Genomic DNA, 27627 nt, shown 5'->3' on the forward strand with positions numbered 1-27627 from the left:
TAAATGAAATAATGTAAAATAATTATTTAATTCTTTTTGTTAAAATTTTTTTTATTTTTGAATTTTGCCCCCCCAAAAAAGAAAAAAAAAAGATCATTTCCTTATGTACAGCAGAATAGAAGATTAGAGATGAAGCCAAAAATCTCCAATCCGACTTGTTTTCTTTCGACAATTTAGGAATATCCTGCATAAGCTTGAATGCCCAGGGTACATAATGGGTAGCTCCCTGAGAAGAGGAGGAAGAAAGACAGAATGGGTGATGTGGATGATATAAAAAAAAGATAGCAATAAACATTTATTATATAGTTTGTTATATATGTCTATACATACATACATATACTTTTAGAGAGCAGGAACTGTAGTCTGTGTCCACCCTACCTAGCACAGTACCTAAACTGCAAGTGATTTCAGTGCTCAGAGAATTGCAACCCTAAGAGGGCTAGAATGTTTACCTGATTCCTAATGCAGTTTTCTTTCCAGGTTTCATATTTAGTTAAGTTTCATAGACTCAGATGCTTGAGGTCCTATAATCTTTATGACTCAATCACCTCCTGCATTATTTGGGGTGGGAGAGCCACAAAGGGTTGGCAGGGGGCAGACGGGGCACCAAAAGTACCATTTTACATTTATGGTTCAAAATTGTTATGTAGTTGTTTTCAGTCATGTTTGACTCTTTGTAATTCCCTTTTTTGGGTTTTCTTGGCAGATGTATTGGAATAGTTTGCTTTTTCCTTCTCCAGCTCATTTTACAGATGAGGAAACTGAGATTAATAAGATTAAAGTGACCTGCCCATTGTCACACAGATAGTTAGTGTCTGAGGCCAGATGTAAACTCAGGCTTCCTGACTCCAGGCCAGTTCTCCATCCACTGTACCACTTAGCAGCCCTACAGTTCAAAGTACTTTAAATTTTATTATGTTGGCCAGGCAGATATTGTCACCAGTATTCAAATGAGGAAATTAAGGTTATTTTTAGTAATTTCTAAAGATCTTACAACTAATCAGCACAAGCGATTAATTTTGCCCCTATCTGTGGATTTCCAGACCAGTACTGTTTCATTATTATTAATTTTACAGACGTTCTAGTCGGCCCTTGAATTCTCCAGTCCTATGTGGCTCTGGCGGTGCATGCCCTGCTCACCAGTACCACACAGAATAAGTCCCTAACTTCCTTTCAGAATTGCCTTTTATATGAAGCTTTTCTTGATTCCCGGACTGTTAAAGCCTTTTCTAACTGCCTTTGTTTTATTTTAAATAAATTTCCTCAATTACCTGTATAATCTTAATTCCCAGAGTTAACACAAAATTGTAAAGCACTTAGCACGGTGCTTGGCACATAGTAAGTGCTATACATGTTAGCTTATTTATTATTGTTATTATTAATCTGAGACTGCCACTCCCAGCACAGTTCCTGGCACATACTAGGAGCTCAATAAAAGTATATTCATTTGTACTGGATTGGAGACGGCTGGGAGAAATGAGGTAAAGACCAGTCCTAAGGACAATGTCAGCTTTCCATTGATCCTGAAGGGGGGCTCCCTGGGAAATTTCCAATCACAAGGTTGAAAAATGAAAGGGGCATCAAATCCAATCCCTGGAATTACGTTTAAGGAAACTGAGGCCCACAGAGAGATTAAGAGACCTGCCCACGATCACTCACAGGGCAAGGATGAGCTGAACACAGCCTCAAATCCAAGTCGCGGTTCCCAAACCTGGACACTTTCGGTCCAGAATCCGGGGCTTACCGGACAGAGAAGGACCGACGCCCAGGTGTGGGTTGGCCCAGGAGGGTTCAGGCTCCGGCCGCTCCCCTCTCCCGGGACAGTGGACTCGGCTGCCCGGTGGGTGCCCCAAGGGGAAGGTGGAGGCGGGGGCGGGGGCGGTGCCATACGGAAGTGGCGGGAGGGCGGGAGAGCTGGCCGGCCGGCCGGCGGTCTGAGGAGGAAGGCGGAGGAGGCACTCCAATTGAAGCTAATTTCGGCCCGAGGTCCAGGAGCGCAGGGATTCTGGGCCTGGGGTCGGCGGCGCACTCGCGCGCCTGCCCGTTCACCTGCCCAGGTAAGTGCCGGATCGGAGGAGGGGGCGGGCTCCGAGCACAGCACGCAGGGTGGAGGGGCGGACAGGTGCCGGCTTTGTAAACGCACCAGGGTGCCCCGCGCCCCCTCCTCCCGAGAATCCCCGGCCCCCAAGCTCTAGTCCCAGCTGCAGGTGTCTTGGCCCCCTGGGGCTTTGAACCATGTCCGGAGACCTGCCCCGATAACTCCGCCCCCAGCAATGTGCCCTGCTCTCGGCCCCCTATTCCCCTCCCACCCTCCACCCCGACCCCGGCCCGAGCTGGGCGGGGCCTTGTTGTGGACCCTGTGGCCATAGGTAGGGGCTCCGGGCTTGGGCTCTCCTTTCCGCCACTAGAGCCACGGACGATGCCGCTCTCTGTGACTGATCTACTCCGTGGGGAACTGAAGAAGGAAATGACGGCCTTAATCAGGACTCTCATTTTAAAGCTTTATTTCTCGGGGTGGGGCCGTTTAGAAATGTATCACAGTCCCAGAAAAGGCTGTAATAATGATAGCTAACTTTTATATAGCGCTTTAAGGTCTGCAAAGGACTGGTTTCTCTACGCTTACTTCGTTTGGATAAAGAACTTTAGATCCTCTTAAATCATCCACTTCCTTCCCCCACTAGAAATACAGAACCCTACTCTATCCAAAAAAAATCGCTCACTTAGCGATAGATCTGTGAGCTCATTGACTTGCGAACATACTCCCTTCTGGGATGCAAATCCCTGTCTGTCCAGTCTTCCCGTAAGTTCGACTGGTTGTGAGGGGAAGGGGGGCGTGGTACTCATACCTCGTGCCCGAGGCCTTCCTCGATTTTTTCTGACATCACTGGATACCAGCCAACACTCTGGCCGTCCACCTGTCATCCCTTGCCCACGCCACAGCGCCAGCACATAGTCATTCTCCTTTATTACACATTTCTTTGATGACGTTTTGATTTCTCCTCTTCAAAGTTCCTCATATTAATAATAGTTCACATTTATATAGCACTTAGTATGTGCCAGGCCTTTTACAATTATCATCACTTTTGGCTTTCAAAATTTCAGCCAGACTCACCACAAGCTTCTGTCTTATTCATTTATTGTTTTAAATTTATTTTTCTCCTTTCTGGCACTTATATAGCTAAGTTTATGCAAAATGCATTTATGCATTTTAATTCTTTTGAGTCTGGCAATAATTTGGGGAGTGAAGTGCTATTATTGTCTCCAGTTTTACAGATAACCGAGGCAGGGTGACAGAGCTACTTTCTGAGATAGAAGTTAAATCCCATCTTCTTGACTCCAAGCGCTACGCTGTATACAGTGCTGCACTTAGCTGCTCATTTTGGATTTTTTTTTAATTTTAGAAATTATCATTCTATCTACTCAAGCACTATTTTGAAAAACCTATGAAATACTCTAACTCCCCTCCTTGTTAGTGAGAGTGCCTTGTATTTACCCTATATTCTATATATCTTTACAGAATATAAGCCCCTTGAAGGGAAGAATTTGATTTTTTTTTTATTGTGTCCTAGTCTTCATGGCCCCATTTTGGGGTTTTCTTGGCAGATACTAGAGTGGTTTGCCATTTCTTTCTCCATCTCATTTTACAAATGAGGAAAACTGAGGCAACAGCTAATAAATGTTTGAGGCTGAAATTGATTGAACGCATCAAGATTCTTAGCTCAGTGCTGGATATATCCACTGTGCCACTTAGCTGCCCTAAGCATTTGATGCTTTTTGCTTTTATATGCCCAGAGCCTAGAACAAAACCTTGTGAATAACAGGCATTTGGTGTTTCATGAACTGAAAATGTCTTCTGAAATCCCCATATCTCAAATCCAAACTCAGCATTTAGGACTATCCCATAGATGGTGGGAGGGAGGAAGAAGAGTCAGAATGTAAAAGGATTAAATCTGAAATCTTCTAGTCCGACCCTTCACTTGACAGGTGAGGGAAACTGAGGCCGAGAGCACTTAAGTGGCTTGCCACTGGTCAGTGGCACAGCTGTTCAGTGAAAAGTTTCTCTGATTTCTGCTTTAACACTTCTTGGTAGACCTTGCAGCCCAGGACTTGGCCTAATTAGCATCCCAGGCCTGGAGCTGAATGAACCCTTAGCAATCTAGTCCAATTCCATTGTTTTGCAGATGAGGAAACTGAGATTCTAGGAGGTTAAAAAAAATTGCAAAGTGGAGCAGCTAGATTCCCAATGGTTAGAGCACGGGTCCTGGCGCAGGAGCAATAGACCTCAAACTGGCCTCAGATTCTAACAAGTTATGTGATCTTGGGAAAGTCATAACCTTAATTGCCTTTCCCCCCCCCAAAAAAAAAATTGCCCGAGGAGAGTCCTGAACACAAGCTCTCTCCTGACTGATTGTAGACCCAGTGTACTGGGCCCTCAGTACCTACCTGCTTCCCATAAGAGACTCTGTTCCTACTTTACCCAGATCTCCCGAGGAGGAAGGATCTCGCTCTTTGCCACCAGTCTCCCCCCCCCCCCCCCCCCCCCCCCCCAATCCTCCCATCCCCCTCGCTCCTCTCGAATACATATTTAGAGATCGTGGTTAAAGGACAGGAAAGGAGACTCAATGAGGCAAGACGGAGAAAACACTAACGGGAGTGTTGGGGGGTTAGAGAGAGGGTGTGGGCGCGCCGTACGTCTCGCGCTACAGAGTAGTTCTCAGGTCTTTTCTCCTGAGGAAAAGGATAAGGATCTGGGGGACCCTGGATAACCAGAAAGACCCGGGAACGTCCCTGGAGCTCCTAGGAACAAGCCTTAGAGCTCAGGAAGCCAGAGACGCTGAAGACTTAACCCCTTCCCCCAACATCGGCACCCCGAAAACTTTGGAAATCTAGTTCCAGAGGTTGTGTTTTGTCCGATCTTCTCCCTCTTTAGCTCTGTCCGGTCTATCTTCCATGCTCCGGATAGAGATCTTGCTTACTCCGCGGTTCTGGAAATTCGAAGTGTATGGAAAGGCTATCTAAGCTTGGTAGGGGAGAGGAGAGACAGATAGGGACCACTAAGGGGAGTAACGTGGGGTGCTTGGGACTTTTAAAAGCATGGGGAGGGAGAGACAGAGACAAAGAAACGGAGACAGACAGAAAAAGAGAGAGACAGACAGACAATGGGGGGGAACAGAGACAGTGAGACAAAGAGACAGACTGTGAGACAGGAGGGGAGGAGGGAAGGAGAGGGGGAAGGAGAAGGAGGAAGGGAAACAGAGACAGAGACAGACAGTGAGACAGGGAAAGAACTGACAGTGAGACAGGGAGAGACAGAGACAAAAATAGGGAGGAAAGGAAGGAGAGGGAGGGAAATGAGGGAGGGGGATGGAGAGGGAGGTAGGACAGAGAGTGGGGGCCAGAGAGAGAGAGAGAGAGAGAGAGAGACTCCTGTCTCAGTTGATGCCTTCCAATAGTACCAAACATTTTCTCTCTCCCTCTTTTCTCCCTCTCCCTGTTCTCATCATCCATTCTCATTTTCAAGGAGCAGCCTGGATAGCAGAGCAGTCACCTATGATCAGTGTCAGCTTTTTATAGCCCCCGGATGCTATAGAAGCATCCTGAAGCTCTAGAAACAGTCAATCAACAAGCATTTATTAATTTTTTTTTTACCTTGATGAATGCTTACTGTGCTAAGCATTAAGGATTCAAAGCAAGCAGAAACTATCCAGATTCCTTTATCTCTGTGAGATATTGGGAGCCTTAGAAAGGAAGGGTAGAGGAAGAGAGCACATAGTTAGGAAAATAAAAAATACCCACTTTTCTTTCCTACAGATCAACCAATCTAATGCTTATTTATGTTTTCCTATGTGCCACTGTGTTAAATGCTAGATCTATAATCTTTAAAATATACCAGTAACTGCATTGATGCAACTACAGCTGAAAAGGGTGAGGAAGTGAGTCTGGGATATTGGGTGGAAGGAGAGGAGCAAAAGGACTTTTAATGATTTGGGTCATTCACATGCCTCAGTTTCTTCATCTGTCAAATAGCAGGGTTGAGCTAAATACTCTCTGAGATAAATAGAGCTGGACTAGATTTCTCTTGTCACTGGGTCCAAGAGTAAAAAGCAGAGTTTCTGATTTAAGTTCCTTTCTGCAGATGAACTCTGAGAGCTTTGCATTCAGTCTTTGTGTGGCTCATGTCCCTTTCCTTCCAGGGTCATCCTCTCTGCATCCCTCTCTATCTCAAACATAGAGGGCCCTGGAACTTTTAATCCAAAGAGGAATTGAGACTAGTGAGGGATGTCTCCTCATTCCTAAATGAACCTAGAGCCAGGCAGGATTCTAGCTATCTTTCTTGGAATTCTGGATAGAAAGGAGTTAGAACATTATAGGAGGGTGGTGGGGCATCCCACAGGAGTTCACTGAGAAGCAGACCCCAACTAAGCAAAGCTTCAATGGAGGGGGAGATTTAGAAGCCCAGAGAAATCAGGTGGGGGCTTGCTAAGGAGGGAGGAGCCTGCAGGGGAGACAGCTCTTACACCATCCTTTGGGCAACAAAGCAGAAGGAGCCAGAAAAGGCCTATTCTAGCTTCTCAGTGGGGGTGGCAACCACCAGAGACAGAGGGCCCTTGAGTCAGAAGCTATACCTGACTGCCCAGAACTGCAGCAATAAGGGTATCTTGGGGGCCTTGGGACCACAGACTATCAAGGGACCACAAGAGCAGGACTCAGTAAGTTCTATATGTCTGGGGGGGGGGAAAGGGGTGGGAGGGATTATGTCAGTAGAAAAATCTAGTCTGGGTGCCCCATCTTCTTGCACAGCTAGGGAGACAGGACCTGAGAGGAGGCTCTCAAGGGAAGTTTCAGCCCGATAGAGTACTCAGTGCCCACACCCTCCCTGCCTATCCGATGCTGTGCCCTGGGGACTCTATGGATGACTGAGTCTGGGTCCCCCCTCCCAGAGGTTCCTGTGGCCCCTTTGGGTGGTTCTACTGCCCCTTAGGGTGTGGATCTAGGGAGGAACTCTGACTGTTCCTTTTCTTTGGAGGAAGATTCTGCCTTTGAAACTCCCCACCCAAGGGCGTGTAGTAAGAATAATAATAATGTTTACATAGCGCTTTTTCCTCCTTCGACCCTATGCAGATATATTTTTCCCGTTTATAGGTGAGGAAATGTGTCCTGGCTATGACTTTAGCCCTTGTAGGCAGGAATGGAGAACCCCACTTTGGTTGCCTGGGTCCCCTTGCTTGCCCCAGATTTCCCTTCTGTGGAAAAAAAGAGAATACCCAATTATCTTGGGCTTCCCCACTAAGGTCCTCCTTGGGTGGACAAGAATTGGCTGGTTTATTCCCTATCTCCCAGGGGTGGGGAGGGAGGTGCTGGAAAGAGAATTTGTCCTGGTGAAGGGTAAGAAGAAATGAAAGGAAAGTGATCCTCAGACTTGTTAATTAGAATTTGAGTAAAAAGACTGGGAATGGGGCTGGTAGCCTAGAGATGCTGTGGGGTTTGCAAAGCCAGGGGCATTCTGGGTCCTAGGACTATGGGCTGGCTCTTGGCTGTTTGATGTTCTGGAGCACCCTTCCCTGTAGAACCTTCACTGGAATCCATGTGGCTCCAGAGCTCAGAGGGGAAGTTTTTCAGAATGACTCTTAAGATCCTAAGAAATCCTGACAGAGAAAGGCATCCTTCTACCCTGATTAGGGCCTTGGTCTGACATGTAGTAGTTTTTCCTGTAGTTGGGGATGGCTCCGCCAAGCCATCCACCCCACTTTGGTGACCAGAAGCACCTTTGTAGAACCCTTTCTGGACCCCTCTTAAGATTACTTCCTGTGTATCTAGTTTATAGCTTCTTTGCAAGTATCTGTTTTCATCTTGTATTCCCTTTGTGATTGTGAGTATCTGGTCTTTTGCTTTTCTCCGAATCCTCAGTACTTAGCATAATACCTGACACACAGTAGGGGTTTCAGAAATACTTTAGTTGTTAAATGTATTATTTTACTATATATAATACTTGTGCATGTAAAATTCTATATTAAAAATAAAAGGCAAATTTTAGAATACAAATGTACATGTAGAAATCTATAATAAAAATAAAAGGCAAATTTTGGAATACTTACAAATGTACATATAGAAATCAATAATAAAATTAAAAGGCAAATTTTGGAATACTTACACATGTACATGTAGAAATCGATAATTAAAACAAAAGGCAAATTTTGGAATACTTATATAATGTAGAAATCTATAATAAATAAAAACAAAAGGCAAAATTTGAGGGTTAGACAAGAGACTATTGCTTTGACTCCTGATCTTGGTGTCCTTAGCACCATGTCAGCCTCTTTAAAGGAAGAAAACAGACCTGTCCAAATTTTTGGCGGGATCCTCACCTAGAGAGGAGGCATTTCAATGACTTCCACCACCCAGTTTCTCTGCTCTAATTAAAACAGTCACAAAAAAAACCCTAAACACTATCCACTTAGAAAAAGAGGAAGAGAAACTGGGGGTGAGGGTGAGTAGGGCGAGCTGCTCCTCCATTTCCTAGAGGAGTTCCTGGGACTGCACAGAGCCCAGACTTAAGGGAGGAAAGACCTGAAGACCCTGAAGAGAGGAAATGAAGCTGGGAGTCCAGGGAAGGATGGGCACCATCAGGTAGCAGAGCAAGTTGTGGTGGTGGGGTGGAGTCCGAATGGGGACCCAGAAGTCCTGGCCCTCTGGCTGCCATGCCCCACGAGAGGGAAGATTCCCCTGTTTAAAGGAAAACACTTCCTAGGGACTGGCTGTAAGGTCAAGGTTTATGTTTTGGGGACTAAGGGCCACGCAGAGGGTACCGGCAAGTATGGACTTGAATTCTCTACCCTGGAGGTGGGGAGGGAAGGTGGTTACTCACCGGATTTACTACAGGGTGGGGGGAAGGGAGAGCCAAGATTTCCCATGACCCTGTTCTGGAATGAAGTGTTTTGCTTCCTCATTTGGGAAAATGAGAGCTAAAGCTCTCCTTCCATTCCCTTTCCAATTGCTGACTGGAAGCAAAGATTTCTGGACAAAGGTTTCCATTTGCAAATCTGAGTGTGATGGAAAGAGTGCTGAATTTGGAGACAGGGGACCCAGATTTGAAGTCTTCAACTGTGAGATTTTGGACAAATCACTTTCCTTCTTTGCAGTGTACTTTCCTCATCTGTAAAGGGAAAGTCTTTAGCTAGATCAGGGCTTCTTAATCTTTATTTGTGACATAGGGTCCTGACAGAATGGTGAAACTGGGAGATCCCTTTTCAGTGCATAAAATAAATCACATAAGATTGCAAAAGAAACAAATTATGTTGAAATACAGTTCTCAAATATATATGCCCACTGTATAGATATAGAAAAAATATGTGCATATTTATATATGCATGCATATATGTGTATATGTATATGTTTGTGTCTATACATACATGCACACATTAAAAAAAAAAGGCTCTTCACTCCCCAGGTCAAGATCCCAGGACTTACTTAGGGGATTCCCTAAAGCCACTAACTCTCAATCCCTTTAGCTGCTTAGACCAGTTTTTTTTAATTTTGAAGTTTCAGGACCCTTTAACACTCTTAAAAATTATTGTGTCTCCTCCAAAGAGCTTAATGTTTTTATGGCTATATCTAAATATATTTATTAGATTAGAAAGGAAAACATCGTAATAATATTATAAAATCATTTTGCCCTCCAGGAAAGATTTGAGGTCCCTGAACAACATTTGGACTAGATAATGATTACAGACCATAATAAGAGGTCAGAGAGCTGGGGCCCAGATCTCAAACCTCACCTCAGGGCTCCCTTCTGTGCAGAAGCACAGGGTGGCCACTGACAATTTTGTCTGATCTATGGGTAAGGTATTCGGTTGAACCCTTCCTCCCACCCCCATCAGCAGTTCCTACTCCCCACAATGAGTCAGGGTTCAGAGGCACTGGCCAGCCTCTGGTACTTTCGTTTCCCCCTGGGTTGGGTGGGGGAAAGTAAAAATGGGAACTGAGCAGTCAGCCTTGGGGAGGTAATGGGAACATGGGAGTGGGGTTGCGAACCTCCCCCTCCCAACCCTCTCTATCCCCAGAACTGGCACTCAAGTCCTGTGCCAAGAGATGATACACTGCGAAGGGTCGACAGAGAATTGAGGACTATCAGGCTTAAATTAGGGGAGAAGAGGCTGAATGAATCACTGATCTGTGACCTGAGAAAGAAATGAAACAGAAGGAAGTACCAGAAAAGTTTTGTGCTCATTTATACCCATTCTGCTGACAAAGTTCCCCCACCATTCTCTCTGTAGAGGGGAATGGAAAAAACCATTCGATCAGGAAGAAGCTGGAGACCAGCTCTGCTAATCAGTAGTCTGTAGGATCTTGGACCATCACTTTGATAGGTCCTGGGTTCCTTTGCTTTTCATTCATTCATTTATCCATTTGGCAAACATTTATTAAGTACCTTTTATATGAGGTTGGCTCATGACTTTGGGTAAACGACTTATTTTTTTTGAGGTTCAGTGTTCTCATCTGTAAAATGGAGATTATGTTTGACACTCCCTCCCTGATTCTTGTGAGGATGAAATGAGATTACGTATGTGAAGAGGCTCAAAGAGCCCTATGTGTAAATTTTTGCAGGAGTCCAGACCTGTGATCCTTCCGGTGAGGAAACTCTCTTCACCAGTACAGATTTGCAGTGTACAATGGTGAGATCTTGCAAGGATTTTCTCTGCTAGGGAAACAGGGTTTGCTCAATCCCATTGTAATCATTGGGGTTAGACCCCCTGATGGTGTGGGACCCCCCTCCATCTAGATGGCTGGGTACCTTAGTGTGCATTGGGGTTGTCAGTGGATACTTCTGGGATTATAACCAGTTATTTGTCAGAGGCCAGACCAAGGTCTTCCTCATTCCCAAACATGTCTATCTACTTAACCATGTTGCCTCTGTGTTGTATAAATGCTATGATTATCATCACCATCATCATAACCGGGAGGCTGCCCCTCCCCTTTTATTTTATTTTATTTTTTTTTAAATAGCTAGATTGTTATTATTTTTTTTAATAGCCTTTTATTTACAGGATATATGCATGTGTAACTTTACAGCATTAACAATTGCCAAACCTCTTGTTCCAATTTTTCACCTCTTCCCCCACCCCCTCCCCTATATGGCAGGATGACCAGTAGATGTTAAATATATTAAAATATAAATTACATACCCAATAAGTATACATGACCAAAACGTTATTTTGCTGTACAAAAAGAATCAGACTCTGAAATATTGTACAATTAGCTTGTGAAGGAAATCAAAAATGCAGGTGTGCACAAATATAGGGATTGGGAATTCAATGTAATGGTTTTTAGTCATCTCCCAGAGTTCTTTTTCTGGGCATAGCTGGTGCCCCTCCCCTTTTAACAAGCACCCCTCAGGCTGCTCTATAAGGACTATTATTCCTTTATAAGGCTGCCCATAAAAATCGTTGGGTCAGGGATTGGGGAGTGTTGCACAGCAAGTGAATCATTTTACTAGTCATTGACTTAATTTCCTATGATCTGTTCTCCAACCAAACTGGACCACTCACTGTTACTCAGTCTCATACTTCCCTTTCCCACTCCCATTCCTCTCGTTCTGTCACTCATGCCTAGAAGTGAAATATTGGAGTTCTTTTAATTTGGGACATATTCTCATGTGGTGGTTTCTTGTTTATAAGTCTTGCTTTGAAAATTTATATATTCCTTGCACATTTTGGATACAAGTTTTATCAGGAATATTTGAAGCAAATATTTTTCTATTGTACCATTTTTCTTCCAATTTTATCTTTGTTGGTACTATTCAGGAAAAAGTTTTGTTTCTTGAGGCAATCAGGATTAAATGATTTGCCCAGGTCACTCAAATTTTTGAGGATGAATTTGAATTCAGGACCTGATTCTGGGGCTGCCTCTATCTATGGTACCACCTAGCTGCCCCAAAAGTTTTTTTTTTTAATTTTATGTAGTCAGAATTGTCTGTTTGAATGCTGAATGTTGGATTTGGAAGCTTTAAGGTCAAATCTTGGATCTCTTACTTACTCTTTATGAGACCTTGTGAAAGTCTTAATTTCTCTGGACCTTAGTTTCCTTATATATAAAGCAAAATGAGAGATTGGACTAGATAGTCTCTGAGGTACTTTCCAACCTTCTATCTGATTCTCTAAAAGCTTTTCCAGTTTCATGTAACCCTTATTTTGTCTAAGGATTCTCCTCCTAGCTGTAGTAATAGAAAATGTTGGATCCTTTTTTTTTTTTCTTACCTTTTTTTTTTTTATTGAAGCTTTTTATTTTCAAAACATATGCAAGGATAATTTTTCACCATTGACCTTGCAAAATCTTGTGTTCCAATTTTCCCCTCCTTCACCCCACCCTCTTCCCTAGATGGCAAGTAATCCAATATATATTAAACATGATAAAAATATATGTAAATCCAATATAGGTGCACAAATTTTTTACAATTATCTTGCTGCACAAGAAAAATCAGAACAAGAAGGAAGAAAATGAGAAAGAAAATAAAATTCAAGAAAATGATCTTGTTTCTTTTCATTTTTTTTGTGATGTGATCTTTTATATTCAATTCAGTTCAATTCAATAAATATCCATTTATTTGGATATGCAATTTATGTATTTAATACATACATATATGCTAGATGTGTAATATATAACATAAATATATATTTACATATTTAATAAATATAACTATTATAGTTAATGGTATATGTTTTAATCTAAGCCTAATTCTATCAAACTGCTTTCCAGTTTTCTCAAATTTTATTTTAAAAAATTTATCTAACATTCATGTTTTTAAATTTTTGAGTTGCAAATTCTTCCCTTACCTTTTGCCCTCTGCCCTCCAATAAGAAAGCAGGCAATTTGATATCAATTATAATGTTATATGAATGTTATGAAATGAATAGGTCTTTCCAAAAAGGAAATCTTACTGCTGGTAACTTATGTCTTGGAATTTACCAAACACTGGACTACTGGTGACACAGTGGTTAGAGTCCTGGACATATATACTAAGCAGCAGTTACTGTGCTAAGCTCTGAGAATGCAAAAAGAGGTAAAAGATAGCCCCTGCTCTCAAGGAGCTTATTCTATGTATGCACTAGAATTTGTGCATTTGTCAACATGATTCAAACTTGAAAAGTAAATATCTCTCCAATTATTTGTTTCCCTTTATTTCTGTAAAAACAAATATATTTTTAAAAAATTATTTTATTGTCAATTCAGGAAATAAAAAAGCATTCTAGAAAAAAGACAAAACTGCAAATCTATCGCATACAATTTGCTATTCCCTTCAAATATACAGCAAAGTTATCATATAGATTTCTTTTATTTTTTTTCCTTTCCTCTCCACCCTAGAGATGCCTATTATTAGATACAAACAGATAGATAGATATAGATATATAAAATGATTCTATACATTCTTTCTCTGGATGCAAATACTAGCCCTCTTTATATGTCCTTTATTTTTTAACTTGTGGTGGATTTATAATAGTCAAAATGACCTAGTTGCTCAAAGCCATCTTTAAAACAATATTTCTGTTATTGTTTCAATGTTTTCTTGGTTCTGTTCACTTTGTTCTTCATCATTTCCTGCAAGCATTTCCATGCCTTTTTAAGATCTTTGATTTCATCATTTCTCATAATACGGTTGTATTTCATCACAACTATACACCACAACCTGTTCAATCATTCCTCAATTGATGAGGATCCCTGCATTTTCTAGTTCTTTGCCACCACAAAGAACATTTTCTTGTTCTTTGCTAAGCACAAAGATTATAGCTAATGCTATAAGCATCCCATTCATATTGAAAGTTATAATTACTATTTGTGGATTTCCCTCCATTTTAACTCACTATTTTCTTTCTCAGTCTTTTTTTTTTAATCTTATCTTCTCTCCTACCTTCCCATTTTACCTACCTCTCTAAGAGTCCTTCCATCCCCTATTTCCCCAATTTCAATCCATACATACCTCCAAAATTCCCTCATCCTTTCCCCCCACACTCCTAAATCCCAGTCCATACACACTTTTAAAAGTCTCTCATTCACACTGTCCCCTGGTTTTCTTAACTCCCTGTTCATAAGACTTCTATACCCATCCAAATGTACATGTGTTTCCTCTTCAACGCAGGTAAGAGTAAGGCCCCAGTATTATCAGCCTTCCACTCTCATTTGCTTCCTTGGTATTAGTTCTTCCTTTCACACTCCATTTTTATAATATAATAGCTTCCTCTTACCTTTTTCTACCCAATTTTGTTTTTTTAGAATTACACATTATATACAACTTAGCCTCAACCTTTTATTTTTTCAAAAAACCTTGGTAATGATGATAGTCTTTAATGTTTTCCTTATATTTCTTTTGGATCTTTTATGTTAAAATTTCTAATGAGTTCTGATCTTTTTGTTACAAATACCTGAAAGTCTTTCAGTTCATCAAATGATAATTTTTTTAAAATTAAGGATCATACACAATTTTGCAGGTTGTTATTCTTGGATGCAAGCTCTTTTGCTCTTCAAAATATGATGTTCCAAGACCTTTGGTATTTTCGAGTGGAAGTTAAGTCTTGTGAAATATTGGTTTTATTTCCGCAGTATTTAAATCAATTTTTTTCTTATTACTTGCAATATTTTCTCTTTAATTTGAGGGTTTTGACACTAGACTATCACATTCTTGTAAGTTTTTTTCCTGGAAATCTTTCAGTTGGTAAGTGGTAATTTTTTTCCTATTTCCACTTTACCCTCTTGTTCTAGAGCTTCAATGCTATTTTCCTTAATAATTATTTCTTGTAATTATTCTTGTAAATAATTTCTTGTAAATTGTATGTAAATAAATTCTTGTAAAGAATCTTCCAGATTCTTTTTTTTTTAAATCATAATTTTCAGGTAGTCTGACAATTCTTATGTTATTTTTCCTTGATCTGTTCTCCAAATCAGTTGTTTTCCTGATGGAATATTTCAGATTTTCTTCCACTTTTTCTAGCTTTATTATTTCTTAATGTCTTATAAACAATTAAATTTTAAATTTTATTCAGAGACTGTCTCTTCTACATCTAGTACATAGTAGGCATTTAACTTTATGAGCGATACATGAGGCAAATTCCTTGCCCCTAAAGTACTTATGATGCAGAACGGAGAATTTGCCAAACTTTCTTTATTCTTAGTGCTGTCAATTTTTATGGCAATCCCCAGGCCAAAAGAAATATCTTATAGTTTTATTTTATTATGTATTTAGGTCCAAATGACTTAGTAAATATTTGTGTCCTTTTAACTTAGTAACTGGTTAGAAAAAAATACATAAGGATTAAAAGAAAAAGTAATATTTGTATTTCATTCTTAAAATAACTACAATTTCTTGTAGCAACTAGGTAATATAATAGAGTGCTGAACTTGGAGTCAAGAAGACCGGAACTCAAATCCTGATTCAGCCACTTACTAGCTGTGTGAGTCTGGGTAAGTCATTAACCTCTCTTTGTCTCATCTGAAAAAGAGGGCAATAATAACCCTTCCCTCTCAAGGCTGTTGTGATGATCCAATGAGATAATACTTGTAGAATACTGCAAATCTTTAAATGCTATATAAATACTAGCTGCTCCAGCTGTACTATTGCTACTATTGTTGTTCAGTCGTTTTTCAGTCTCGTCCGACTCTTCATGACCCACTCCATACTGGAATGTTTGCCATCTTCTCCAACTCATTTTACAGATGAGGAAACTGAGGCAAACAGGGTTTGGTGACTTGCCCAGGGTCACATAGCCAGTAAGTGTCTGAGGCAGGAACTAAATTCAGGTCTTCCTGATTCCAAGCCCAGCATTCTACCCATTGGGCCAACCTGTCATAGCTATTATGAATAGGCTGTGTGTGTGCCTATTGGGCATGACCTAGCTTCTCAAACCTTAGAATCAGATTGGATGGTATCACCTCTTTTCCTGCTCCACACTGATTTTCTTGCAATACTTACATTTTATCACAGCAACTTCCAAGACTTCCAGCTCTGAAAAGATATGAGTTGCCACAAAGAACATTTTAAAAGTTACTTTTGTAGCCAAAGTATTAAACATATGTTTAAACATGTTAAATAAATCCAAAGTAATGTAGTGTGATCTAATGTGAACTACTTTATTCAAGGAGGTTTGGGTACCTGAGACACATGTAAATATTGCTGTATTTCTCTTAAAAAGTAAGATAGCCAATGGCTTCTCTTTGAGCTCACATGGCTGAAAGAATTTTGTATTAGAGTCAAGAGAGCTAGACTTTAATTCTGACTGTATCTTACAAAAAGTGTAAATCCTGGCAAGATATTTAACCAATTTTTTTTATTAAAGCTTTTTATTTTTCAAAACTTATGCATGGATAATTCTTCAACATAAACACAAAACCTTGTGTTCCAATTCCCCTCCCCTCCACTCCCTCCCTTAAATGGCAAGTAGTCCAATATATGTTAAACATGGTAGAAATATATGTTAAATCCAACATATACGTACATATTTATATAATTATCTTCCTACACAAGAAAAATCAAATCAAGGGGAAAAATGAGAAAGAAAATAAAATGCAAGTAGACAATAAAAAAAGTAAAAATACTATGTTGTGATTCACACTCAATAAAAACAATTTTAAATATTCATTCTTAAAATTTTTGAATTCCAGATTTTCTGCTTCCTCCCTCTCCCCCTTCATTGAGAAGGCAAACAACATATTTTATCTTTTAAAAAAAATTTTTAATTAAAAAATTATTTCTTATTTCCTTAAATTTAAAATTGAAAATCATTTTATTATTATAAGCTTGACATTTTTCCCCTATGAAAAAGAATGGAAAAAGAGAGCTGCATACTTCTCATTCTCCTTTTCTTTTTCTTCCTCCTCCTCCTCCCTCTCTCCGTTCTTGCAATTGGAATTAACCGACCTCTCCATGATTACACAGCCAGTAAGTGTCAAGTGTCTAAGGCTGGATTTCAGCTCAGGTGCTCCTGATTCTAGGGCTGGTGTTCTGTGATCCCAGTTCACCATTTTGGACCTCAGGTCCTGGTGGGTTTGGACTAGCTGACCTCCACGGTCACTTCCAGGAGGGAAATCCTGGAGGGACGGTGGTGATGAGGGTCAAGGCTTCTAGATTTGGGAGGTACTTAGCAACTCCCTTCTCTATTTTTCTACAGGCTGGGCAGGTGAATTTCCAAGGAAATGAGGTCCAAGCTGCCCAAGCAGACTTAAGGTTAAGCGAAGCAGCTCTTAAGCCTGTTGGCTACTTAACAGGGCCAAGGACCCATCTCTGTTTAATCCCTTTGAGCAAACCAAAGCAAATGTTTGGGGGAATGGACATAATTGCTTTTCTGCCTTTTTCTAAAAATAGAGATTTTATAAAATTTTGTAAAAACAGGCATTTATAGGATCACAGGAGCCAGCTGGGGTTGGAGCCAAATTAGCTGTGTTTAGTCCCTTTTCAGCTTTTCCTATGGAGAGAATAAAGCATTCTTTGCCACACACTTCCACAACCCAAGTTTGAGGTTTCAATTTGTTAGAAAAGTTCTTAGAAATCATCTTACTCGATCCCCCTTTGTTTTACAGACGAGGAAACCGAGGCACAGTGAGGTTAAGTCATTCCACATTTTGACAGAGTTGGGATTTGAACACACATCTCCCAACTCCAAATCCCATGGTCTTTCTTTCTTTTCTTTTTTTTTTTTTTTCCTTTTGCCTCCAGGATCTTTTTTTTTTTTTTAATTTTAATTTTAATTTTATTTAATAGCCTTTTATTTACAGGTTATATGCATGGGTAATTTTACAACATAAACAATTGACAAACCTCTTGTTCCAATTTTTCACCTTTTACCCCCCATCCTCTCCCCCAGATGGCAGGATGACCAGTAGATGTTAAATATATTAAAATATAGATACACAATAAGTATACATGACCATGGTCTTTCTTTAAAACACCTTTAAAACATTCCTTCTTCACTTGACCTTGGTTGCTTTTTGTTCTTCTCTCCCATTACTTTTCTTCTTTATCCACTTTGAAATGTAAAATTAGATTAGGTGATTGAAGTTCATAGGGAAGAGAGAATGGGACTAAATGCCCCTGTTGGGGGAGAGTGTGGTGAGACAGGTATCCTTGTTGGTGGATGTAGCTCAGGATTTATCCTAGGACAATGAGAGATGAGAATGGGGAGGAGGGACTAGCCTGGAAGTTCCTGTGAGAGAAGAGTCAGGTGTCAGAAACTTGGGTCCACAGGAGAAAGTCCCTTGCTCCTTCATGGGCTCCCGTGCTCCTTCTGCCTCCTCATCAGAGACCAGCTCTCCTACCTCTTCCCCGACTTCTTCCATAGGTCTGCCCGTCTGCCATGACCCTCCCCGTGCCACATCCGCCTCGGCGGGTGAGACTCAAGCCTTGGCTGGTGGCCCAAGTGAACAGCTGCCAGTACCCAGGCCTTCAGTGGGTTGATGACAAGCGCAAGTTCTTTTATATCCCATGGCGCCATGCTACCAGGCACGGCCCCGCCCAGGATGAGGATGATAACACCATTTTCAAGGTGAGCAGGGACAGAAGGGGATTCCACCAAGGATTTAGCCCTTGGACCCTCGGGCAATATACTTGCCTTGCAGAGAACCTGATGTAATCTCTGCAGGCTCAGTCAGCTTCATCACCGAGTCAGCAGTCAGCTCCTACTCCTCATTATCGATTAAAACTTGGGTTTTTACTCAATTCTCCCTCCATGGTGAGAGGACAGGGGGACAGACACATTATTAGTGAGAGCAGTGCCTCAAATTTGTTTTTTGGCTTCCTATATCTATGCCACCTAGGATTCCATTAGGATTCCATTTGACAAAAATAAATCCTATTTAGTGGAAAGTGTTAGATTTGGAAGGAGAAGAACTCCTGGTTCAGATTCCACCCCGGACACTTACTAAGCTGTGTGACATTGACTCTGAGGCTCAGAAATGTCAAATGACTTCTCTGTAGTCACCGGGCTAATAAGTGCCTGAAGGAGAATTTGAACTCAGGGCCCTTCTCTTTCTCAGTCCAATTGCTCTGTTCTACTGCACTGCTTTTCATTTGATCCCCAACAACCATATGGTGGGAAAGGATGGACATTGCTCTTTCCCTTTTAATATATATCAGAAAAATGAGGAATGAAGGTTAAGATTTGCTTAATTAATCTATTAGTGGCAGAGCAGAAACCAGAAGCAATAATAATTTTAGTTAAGAAAAGAGAGGAAAAGGTGTGTTTTTGAATCTTCAGCATAGATGGAAGAAGAGATCTAGAAGCCAGTTTCTCCCTGGGGAAAGATGTGAGGGCAAGAGGGAACTAAAGGAGGAGAGATGGTAAAGCTTCCTAAAATTTCTGCCAGCCCAGCCTTACTTTTTTTTTTTATTAAAACTTTTTTATCTTCAAAACATGCATGAATAATTTTTCAACATTCATCCTTACAAAAACTTTCTCTCCCTTCCCCTCACCTCCTCCCCTAGATGGCAAGTAATCCAAAATATGTTAAACATGTGCAATTCCTCTATACATATTTCCACAATTATTGTCCAGCCTTCCTTCTTTCAGGTTCTGGGTACCTATTTGTTGTTATGTCTGCCTGGTAACTTCTTCTTTTAAAATTTCAATAGTGTTTTATTTTTTCCCCCTAATTATATGAAAGATTGTTTCTAGCATTCATTTGATTAAGATTTCATGTTTCAATTTTTTTTCTCCCTCCCTCCCTTCCTCCCCAACACAGCAAGCAATCTGATATAGGTTATAGATGAATAATCATTTTAAACATGAGTCACACTGTGAAAGAAAAAAATCAAAACAAAAAAAGAAAAACCATGAGGAAAAAAAAAAAAGCAAACTAAAAGGGGGAAAAAGTATCTTAGATCCACATTCAATCTCCATAGTTCTTTCTCTGGAGATGAATGGCATTTTTCAATCCCAAGTCTTTTGGAATTGTCTTGGATCACCACATTGCTGAGAGGAGAGTATCATAATTGATCATTACACAATCTTGCTATTTTTGTGTACAATGTTCTCCTGGTTCTGCTCACTTCACTTAGCATCAGTTCATGTAAGTCTTTTCCAGACTTTTCTGAAATCAGTCTGATAATCATTTCTCATAGAAAAATAACTCATTACACTCATATACTATAACTTATTCAGCCATTCCCCAACTGACGGGTATCTACTCAATTTCCAGTTTCTTGCCACTACAAACATTTTTGTACATATGGGTCCTTTTCCCTGTTTTATGTTCTCTTTGGGATACAGACTCGTAGAGTCATTGCTGAATCAAAGGGTAAGCACAGTTTTACACTCCTTTGGGCATAATTCCAAATCGATCTCCAGAATGGCTGGATCTATTCACAACTCCACCAACAATATATTATTGTCCCAGTTTTCCCACATCTCTTCCAACATTTATCATTATCTTTTCCTGTCATCTTAGCCAATCTGAGAGGTATGAGATGGTACCTCAGAGTGATTTTAATTTACATTTCTCTAATCAATAAAGCTTTAGAATTTTTTTCATATGACTATAAATGGATTTAATTTCATCTTTAAAATGTTCATATCCTTTGACCATTTATCAATTGGGGAATGACTTGTATACTTATAAATTTGAGTCAGTTCTCTATATATTTTAGAAATGAAGCCTTTATCAGAAACATTGGCTGAAAAAACTTTCTTTTCTAATTTTGCCTTCATTGGTTTGGTTTGTACAAAATATTTTTAATTTAATGTAATCAAAATTACCCATTTTGCATTTCATAATGTTCTCTTGTTCTTGTTTGGTCATAAATTCCTTCCTTTTCTGAAGATCTGACAGGTAAACCCTCCCTTGCTTTGGTGCCTTTTCTCTCTCTCCTAATCTACCTTTCAAAGCTTAAAGTACCATTCAGAGACAAGAGTAGGGTGGGATTGGTCTTACCCCTTGGAGTTGGGGGTACACTGGCCACAAGGGGACCTCTGGACTCTGTCTCCTGTCCTCCAGGCCTGGGCCAAAGAGACTGGGAAGTACACAGAAGGCGTGGATGAGGCAGATCCTGCCAAGTGGAAGGCCAACCTGCGCTGTGCCCTCAACAAGAGCCGAGAGTTCCGCCTCTTTTATGATGGACCCAGAGACATGCCGCCCCAGCCATACAAGATCTACGAGGTTTGCGCCTCCTGCTCTGCTCCCGCAGGTACTTCCCCTGCCCCAAGTAGGCCTGTGAGACCCTTAAGAAGGAAACTTGGGGGGGGGGGTCTCTGGAGAGTGGTCCTGGGACCATCACCCCCAGCGTCTGGGGCTTAGAAACAGCCGTGATCCCTGATTCCCTGCAGCTGGTTGCCTTTCTCCTCAGGGAGTTAATGGGGGAAGATGAAAACTGGAATATGGAATATAGGGGTTAAATTCCCACCTTGGTGTGCCCATGGGCAAATCCCTTAAACTCTCTGAGCATCAGTTTATTCATCTGTAGAATGAGGGGGTTGGAATAGATGACCTTGGAGGTACAGCCCTAGCCATAGGATTGACCCCACAACCCAGTAGGAGGAATCATATTTGGCTTCTGGGGTCCGTAGCAGCCCCTTGATTTAGATTAGACCTGTGGGATGCTGGGAGTGGAGGGGGCAAAGGGCCAGAAGAGCAGGAGGTCAATTAGGAGACAGATTAGTCCTGGAATTTAGAGTGACTGGTCTCCAGAGACAACATTCCCCTCCTGCATGCGGGAATCTAGTGGACCAGGAACTGACTCCTATACAGCTCCTTGCTAAGGTGATCCTGCTTGACCTGGGTTGGCCACTGGATTTGTGAATGCATCAGTAGACTGAGGAACCCCCCTGGGGAGAGAGAGTGGACTATTCTGAACGAATACACATAGGTCCCGGTCTTAGCATGTAGCAGTCCATTTGGGATTTTCGCTGTGAGGACTGGGTCTGGCTGTGTTTATCTCTTCTGTGGTCATCCCAGTGGGACCTCTGAGCCCCTGGACACTTCCTCCCATGCTACCCAGCTTCCCTCCCATCTCCTTTTCCCTTTCCTTCAGAGTCCCTTCCTGGTGAAGAAGATGAGGAAGATGAGGAGGTGAGTTCTCAAGCAGGACCAGGTCAGGGTGGGGAGTGGGATGCCTCTAAGCTCCATCTGCTACAGGTTTGAGTACTTCTTAGGAAGCAGACCCTCATCCTTTCCTCTAAGATTCCTCTAAGATGCAATAAATATTAAGCACAAGACATCTCCAGGTCTTCATAATAGATATCAGGGAAATAGAGTATCCAGGCTCTGTTTTCAAGGTGCTTACAGTCTACAAAGAGGAAGAGACAAGTTCATGACGATAGCTGCTGGCATATAAATCTATATTGCTTCAGAGTTTGCAAGGCACTTTACATGTTACCTCATTTGTTCCACACAATGACCCCATGAGGTAGCTGCTATTATCCCCCCCATTTTGCAGGTTGAATCTAAAACAGCTTAAATCAGTACCTAAGGTGGGACTTGGACTCAGATCTTCCTGACTTCAAACGGATCACTCTCTCCATTTTGCCACCTAGCTAGTGAATAACTATAAGATAAAAGAGAGTGTGAAAGTGCCTTGGCAAAGTGCTGTGAGAAACCCGACTAGAGGTGGAGATAGCTCTCCCTTCCTTCCATCCATACAGATGACTCGGGAAGTTTGATATCCAACCCTGAGCTCCCCTCTGAGCCATAGACTCCAGTCTTCACTCAGATGTCCCACTGGCTCCTCAAGCTCAGTTTGTCCCCAGCCATCTTCTTCCTTTCCCTGTGAGCAGTTCTACTTCTTGTCTTCTCTATTTCAGGGCTACTACTCTTTCTAGTGTCCCATGTCCAAAACCTTACTGATATTATTATCATTTCCCTTTTACTGTTCTCACAACAGAACCAATTGTTTCCAGAGTCCTATTGATTCTATGTTTCTTTCTTATTCATCTTGATTTCCCTCTTTCTGCTACATATTAATATCCCAGGGCTTATTCTCATCACCACCTGCTTCCATGGTTTCAATAACCTACAAATAGGTCTTCCCATTTTTATACCCTGCCCATCCCTCTCCCAACCCAAATCTATCCCTTATGCTCTGATTTCATTCCTCTGTTCAAATATCATCAGAGGTTCCTAATGGCCTTCCAGGTAAATAAAGTTTAAACTGTCTGCCTGCATTCAAGGACCTCCGTATTCTGCTGCCATCTTCACTTTCCAGCCTTTTTCTTCCATTAGGTCCCTCCATATACCTTGTGGTCCAACCAAACTGAACTATACATACCTTGTACTTTCTTACCTACCTTGTACTTTCTTACCTAAGTCCCTTTGCTTATGCTGTTCCCTATGCCTGAAAGGCCTTTTATTTTGATATCTTCATTAAGTAATTTCCTACATATTCTTTAAATGCCCACCTCCAACAGTTAATCCATTTATCAAGTGGTTATTCTATGTTAAGTGCTGGGAAAGGGTAGGAAAAAGCAAAGTTTACAATCTTGTAAGAGAGTTAGAACAGATAAAACTATACTCCTTCGACAAATGATGAGGTTGATTATTTTGTCCATGATCACTTAACAGATCTGGTGCCCAAACTTGGGTCTCCTGATTACCAGTCCAGGCCCAGCTAAGACAGAAGGCAGGATCAGTTGCTTTGTGTTCCATATGCATTGTCCCAGTATTTATATCCTGATATTACAGTAATAATGTTATTTTTCCTTCTTTCTCCCCATTAGCTACAAAAGATGTTGCCAACTCTGAGACTCACAGGTGGGGCATGGGGGCTTGGTGTAAGGGGATAAAAGCCCTGAGGGTGCCAGGGCTACTGTGGTCGGGTGGGTGCAGAGGGTTGGACATGGTGGTGACTGGGGTCAGGGGTTTTCTTGGGAGGGCTTCTGGGCAGGGGATTAATGACTGTTGTGCTTTTGGGCTACAGAAGTACCACAACCCGCCGCCTCCATGGTCCCCTATCCTTTGCCGAAGGAAGAACAGAAGTGGCCGTCTACCAGTCTTCAGCCGTCTCTTGGGATGGGCCACTCCCCTCCTGAGCCTCCGGTCCTGGCCCCTCCACCCGGCCCCCCTGCTAATTATGGGGAAATGCTCCCCGGAGGCCTCCCAGGCTTGCCCCCTGAGCCGCTGGCTGCCAACCTGGCTCCCCCTGCAGAACAACTGCTTCCCGACCTGCTTATAAGCCCCCACATGTTGCCGCGTAAGGACCTTCGAGCTGGTGATGGGGGCTGGGGGGAGCGGGGAGGTTGAGAGCAGCAGGTGGAACTGAGGCAGGAGTGGAAGTCCGCTGGAACTGGCCAAAGGGGGGCTTATGTGGTTGGGATGCGAGTCCTCGTTGAGGGAGGCCCCAAGCAGCCGGTGTGCTTCCTGGTGACCGGCCTTAGTGCGCACTGGGCCGGGAGCTAACGGCTCCTCTCCAGCCTAGTGGGGAATGTGTGCCGCAGCTGCTGCCAGTCTCGAGGGTACTAGGCCCTCGGGCGCAGGGCGGGATGAGGTGGGAGCCTTGGTCCCTCCGCATTATCGGGAAAGGGAAAGCCTTGAGAGGGAGGCGGGTGGTGTGTGAGACACCCTTGAGGCTGTTTTCTATGTGGAGGGAACTGGGATCGAGGAAGAGTGGGAGCTCACCCGGGGCTTGGGGGTGGGGTCGGTCGACTTGTCCCCTTCCGCAGTGACTGACCTGGAGATCAAGTTCCAGTACCGAGGCCAGCCACCCTATTCCCTCACCATCAGCAACCCCCAGGGTTGCCGCCTCTTCTACAGCCAGCTGGAGGCGACCCAGGAGCAAGTGGAGCTCTTCGGCCCGGTCAGCCTGGAGCAGGTGCGCTTTCCTGGCCCAGAGGGCATCCCCAGTGAGAAGCAGCGCTTCTACACCCATCAGTTACTAGACGTGCTCGACCGAGGGCTCATCCTGCAGCTCCAGGGCCAGGATCTCTACGCCATCCGCCTTTGCCAGTGCAAAGTGTTCTGGAGCGGGCCTTGCGCCAGCCCCTCCGCCACACCGCGACCCATCCAGCGAGAGAAGAAGACCAAGCTTTTCAGCCTGGAACAGTTCCTCAACGGTGAGACGGGCTCTCTGCTCCCCTCGCTGCCTGGCTGCTTTTCTCTAGGGTTTCTTTTGATCCCTGTGACCATTCCGAGGGTTTGTGCCCTCAATCGGTGTTGAAAGAAGGGTGCCGGGCTGGGCCCTCCGTCTTACTCACTGTGGTCTATCCTAGAGCTGATCCTGTTCCAAAAGGGCCAGACCACGACCCCACCGGCCTTTGAGATTTTCTTTTGCTTTGGGGAAGAGTGGCCAGACAGAAAGCCCAAAGAGAAGAAACTCATTACAGTGCAGGTACGTTTCTTTGCCGTCTGACCCCTTCCCGAGTGCCCATCGCCCCTTCTCTGCCTACTACATTCCGGCCTCCTGCCGTGAAGCTTCCACCCCGCTGGCCCCTCGCACCTACAATGGGCTCCCTTTAAGACTCCCCTCCTCCAGGCCTTTTGCAGCCTCCCTAGCGGCCGATGCCTTCCTGCTAAACCTATCCTCCATCTGCTCCCGATTCCTAGGCTGCGTTACCTGTGTTCTATTAGATTGTGGCCTCTTTGTTTTTGCTTTTCCTTTGACTCCACAACATTTAATTAGCAGAGGACCTAGTAGAGCAGTAAGTGCTTAATACATGCTTGTTGAGTGACCCCCAGTTTCCTCATCAGTGGGACAGACAGACAAGTTGAACTACACTTCAGGTCCCTAACACACCACAGAATCCTCTTATCTCTCCCTGCCTCAGCTTTTGCTTCCAGGACCTTGGGATTCTCCAAGTGTTCCCCTCTCCTTCCCTCTCCTCCAGGTGGTACCGGTAGCAGCCCGACTTCTACTAGAGATGTTCTCAGGGGAGCTTTCCTGGTCAGCGGACAGCATTCGGCTGCAGATTTCAAACCCAGACCTGAAGGACAGGATGGTGGAGCAGTTTAAGGAGCTCCATCACATCTGGCAGAGGCAGCAGCGCCTGCCGCCCGCTCCCTCTGTGCCTCCTGGACAGGGCCTTCCCACCGGCACAGGGCCCTGGCCCATCCACCAAGTCGGCATGCACCAGTGAGGAGGCAGCTCCTCACCCATCCCTCACGAGCGTTTATACCAGAGCTGACCCCAGTGTGCCCAAGGCCCATGGTCCAGGCCTTGTCTGCTGAAGTGCTCAGAGGGAGAGGGCTGAGCACAGCAAGTCCTGGGCTCTTCCCACCAGTGGGAGCTTGATAGGGAAGGCTTGGAACCGGATTCCTGGGACCTTGGAGAAAAGGGCATTGCCTTCTAGTTAGGTTTCCACCTAACTTTTCCATTCTCCTCACTTTCAATGGAAGGAAAAAAAGGGCTGCCAGCCAGGCAGCCTTCGACATAGGGCAGTGACAGCTTCCAGAAACTGAGATCTCAGCATATTGCTCCCTCACCATCTATAGCTGTTGTCCTCAATCCTCAAAAACAGGACATTTGTTTCCCAAAGGAGCCACAATTAAAGGTGGTAGCTACTGCCGCTTTGGAGGTCATAGCAAACAACAAATGGGATTTTGTAATAGACTTTTAAATTGCTGCGAGGAAGGAACTGTAGCTGGATAACATTAAAAAGTTAAATTTGTCTGAATCTCTCTTACCTGTTTCTAGACTCACCCTTCCCCCAACCCCTCTCTGATATAAGCCAGGCAGGACAGGATGTCTTGTTTCAATTCTCAGTGGTCTCCAACCAAATGCTGGTGCAACAGGATCCTTTCCCAATTACCACAAGAATGACTATCATCTGGGGTACACTCACAGGGATCATCACAACCCTGATCACCCACAAACATCCCATCTCCACAATTCCTGTAAGTGGACATCACCTCCAGTCTTTACCATTTCTCCATCTCCCCCTTTCTGACCCCATTCTCCTCCCTTTGCAACTGCCAAGTCCCGTGCACCCCTTCGCCAATTTGCCAGGCCATAATCCTGTTCTAGATTCACCTTCCTCTGTTTGATGTTTGGATCCCTTGTCTTCCCGTTCTTTTGCCATTCCTGTTTGGAGGCTAAGTTATATGCATTTTTTGGCTCTTGCTTGAGTGCTACTGAATGCAGCTGGAGCATGTGCTGCCTGGGTCTGTCTTAGCCTTGAGATAAAATATATTCATTTAACACTAGCATCATTTTACAATCTGGCTCCAAGTTTCTTTCTAGGCTGGTTATACATTCCTCATCGCCTATTACATTTCAGTCCACTGGCCTGTTTGCTGTTGCTGCTCATACAAATTCCATCTTTGGCCTCTGAGCTATCCTTCAAGCTTTGGATGCCCTCCCTTCTCATCCTGCACTTGCATGACCTTGTCAGGCTTAGCTCACCTCCCCCGGAGAGGCCTTTTTTGATTCACCTTAACCGGGGGGATTCTCCCTCTAGTTTGTTGGTCGATTGCTTGATTTAAGATCACAATGTGGCAATGGAGAGCTTGTGACGTTAGAGATCTATTCGACAAGCTCTAAAGAGGACTGTGTCCAAGATCTGAAAGCACCTTGCAGCACAACTTAACAGTGTAACATTTATTTTCATCTTTGTATAAGCAGTGATGATACAAGTGGTTTCTTGGGATGTGCCCATTTCAATAATAGAAGAATCCTCATAACAAACGATTCTAGTATCCTGTGATTCTGAGGGACTCGCTTGTACCAGT

At 43.1% G+C, this 27627-nt stretch overlaps 2 protein-coding genes across 3 annotated transcripts in view; both read left to right on the forward strand.

The window, feature by feature from the left end:
• LOC111721123 (cadherin-related family member 5-like) overlaps positions 1–2435 on the forward strand; it is a 28881-nt gene extending 26446 nt beyond the window's left edge. The window contains 2 exon segments of the mRNA XM_031940218.1: positions 1825–2057; positions 2409–2435. Coding sequence (XP_031796078.1) covers positions 1825–2057; positions 2409–2435 — 260 coding nt within the window.
• IRF5 (interferon regulatory factor 5) lies at positions 1913–26835 on the forward strand. Of its 2 annotated transcripts, none has more exons than XM_023504858.2 (10): positions 1913–2057; positions 15359–15450; positions 18321–18524; positions 20971–21160; positions 22004–22041; positions 23685–23718; positions 23885–24157; positions 24627–25016; positions 25173–25291; positions 25788–26835. In XM_023504858.2, the coding sequence occupies exons 3-10, from the start codon at positions 18336–18338 to the stop codon at positions 26034–26036; spliced, it is 1482 nt and encodes a 493-aa protein (XP_023360626.1). In that variant the 5' UTR covers positions 1913–2057; positions 15359–15450; positions 18321–18335; the 3' UTR covers positions 26037–26835. The 2 variants fall into 2 exon arrangements, with proteins under 2 accessions (XP_023360626.1, XP_023360627.1); XM_023504859.2 differs by lacking the exon at positions 1913–2057 and adding an exon at positions 6749–8628.
• The last annotated feature ends 792 nt before the right edge of the window (positions 26836–27627 follow it).

The sequence above is a fragment of the Sarcophilus harrisii genome, chromosome 5, assembly GCF_902635505.1.
Source record: "Sarcophilus harrisii chromosome 5, mSarHar1.11, whole genome shotgun sequence".
Taxonomy (NCBI): domain Eukaryota; kingdom Metazoa; phylum Chordata; class Mammalia; order Dasyuromorphia; family Dasyuridae; genus Sarcophilus; species Sarcophilus harrisii.

Coding starts and splice junctions, on each gene's coding strand:
- IRF5 (XM_023504858.2), top strand. CDS start 18,336: ATGACCCTCCCCGTGCCACATCCGCCTCGGCGGGTGAGACTCAAGCCT. Junction 21,161..22,003: donor CTCCTGCTCTGCTCCCGCAG/GTACTTCCCCTG, acceptor CCTTTCCTTCAG/AGTCCCTTCCTGGTGAAGAA. Junction 23,719..23,884: donor GCCAACTCTGAGACTCACAG/GTGGGGCATGGG, acceptor TTTGGGCTACAG/AAGTACCACAACCCGCCGCC.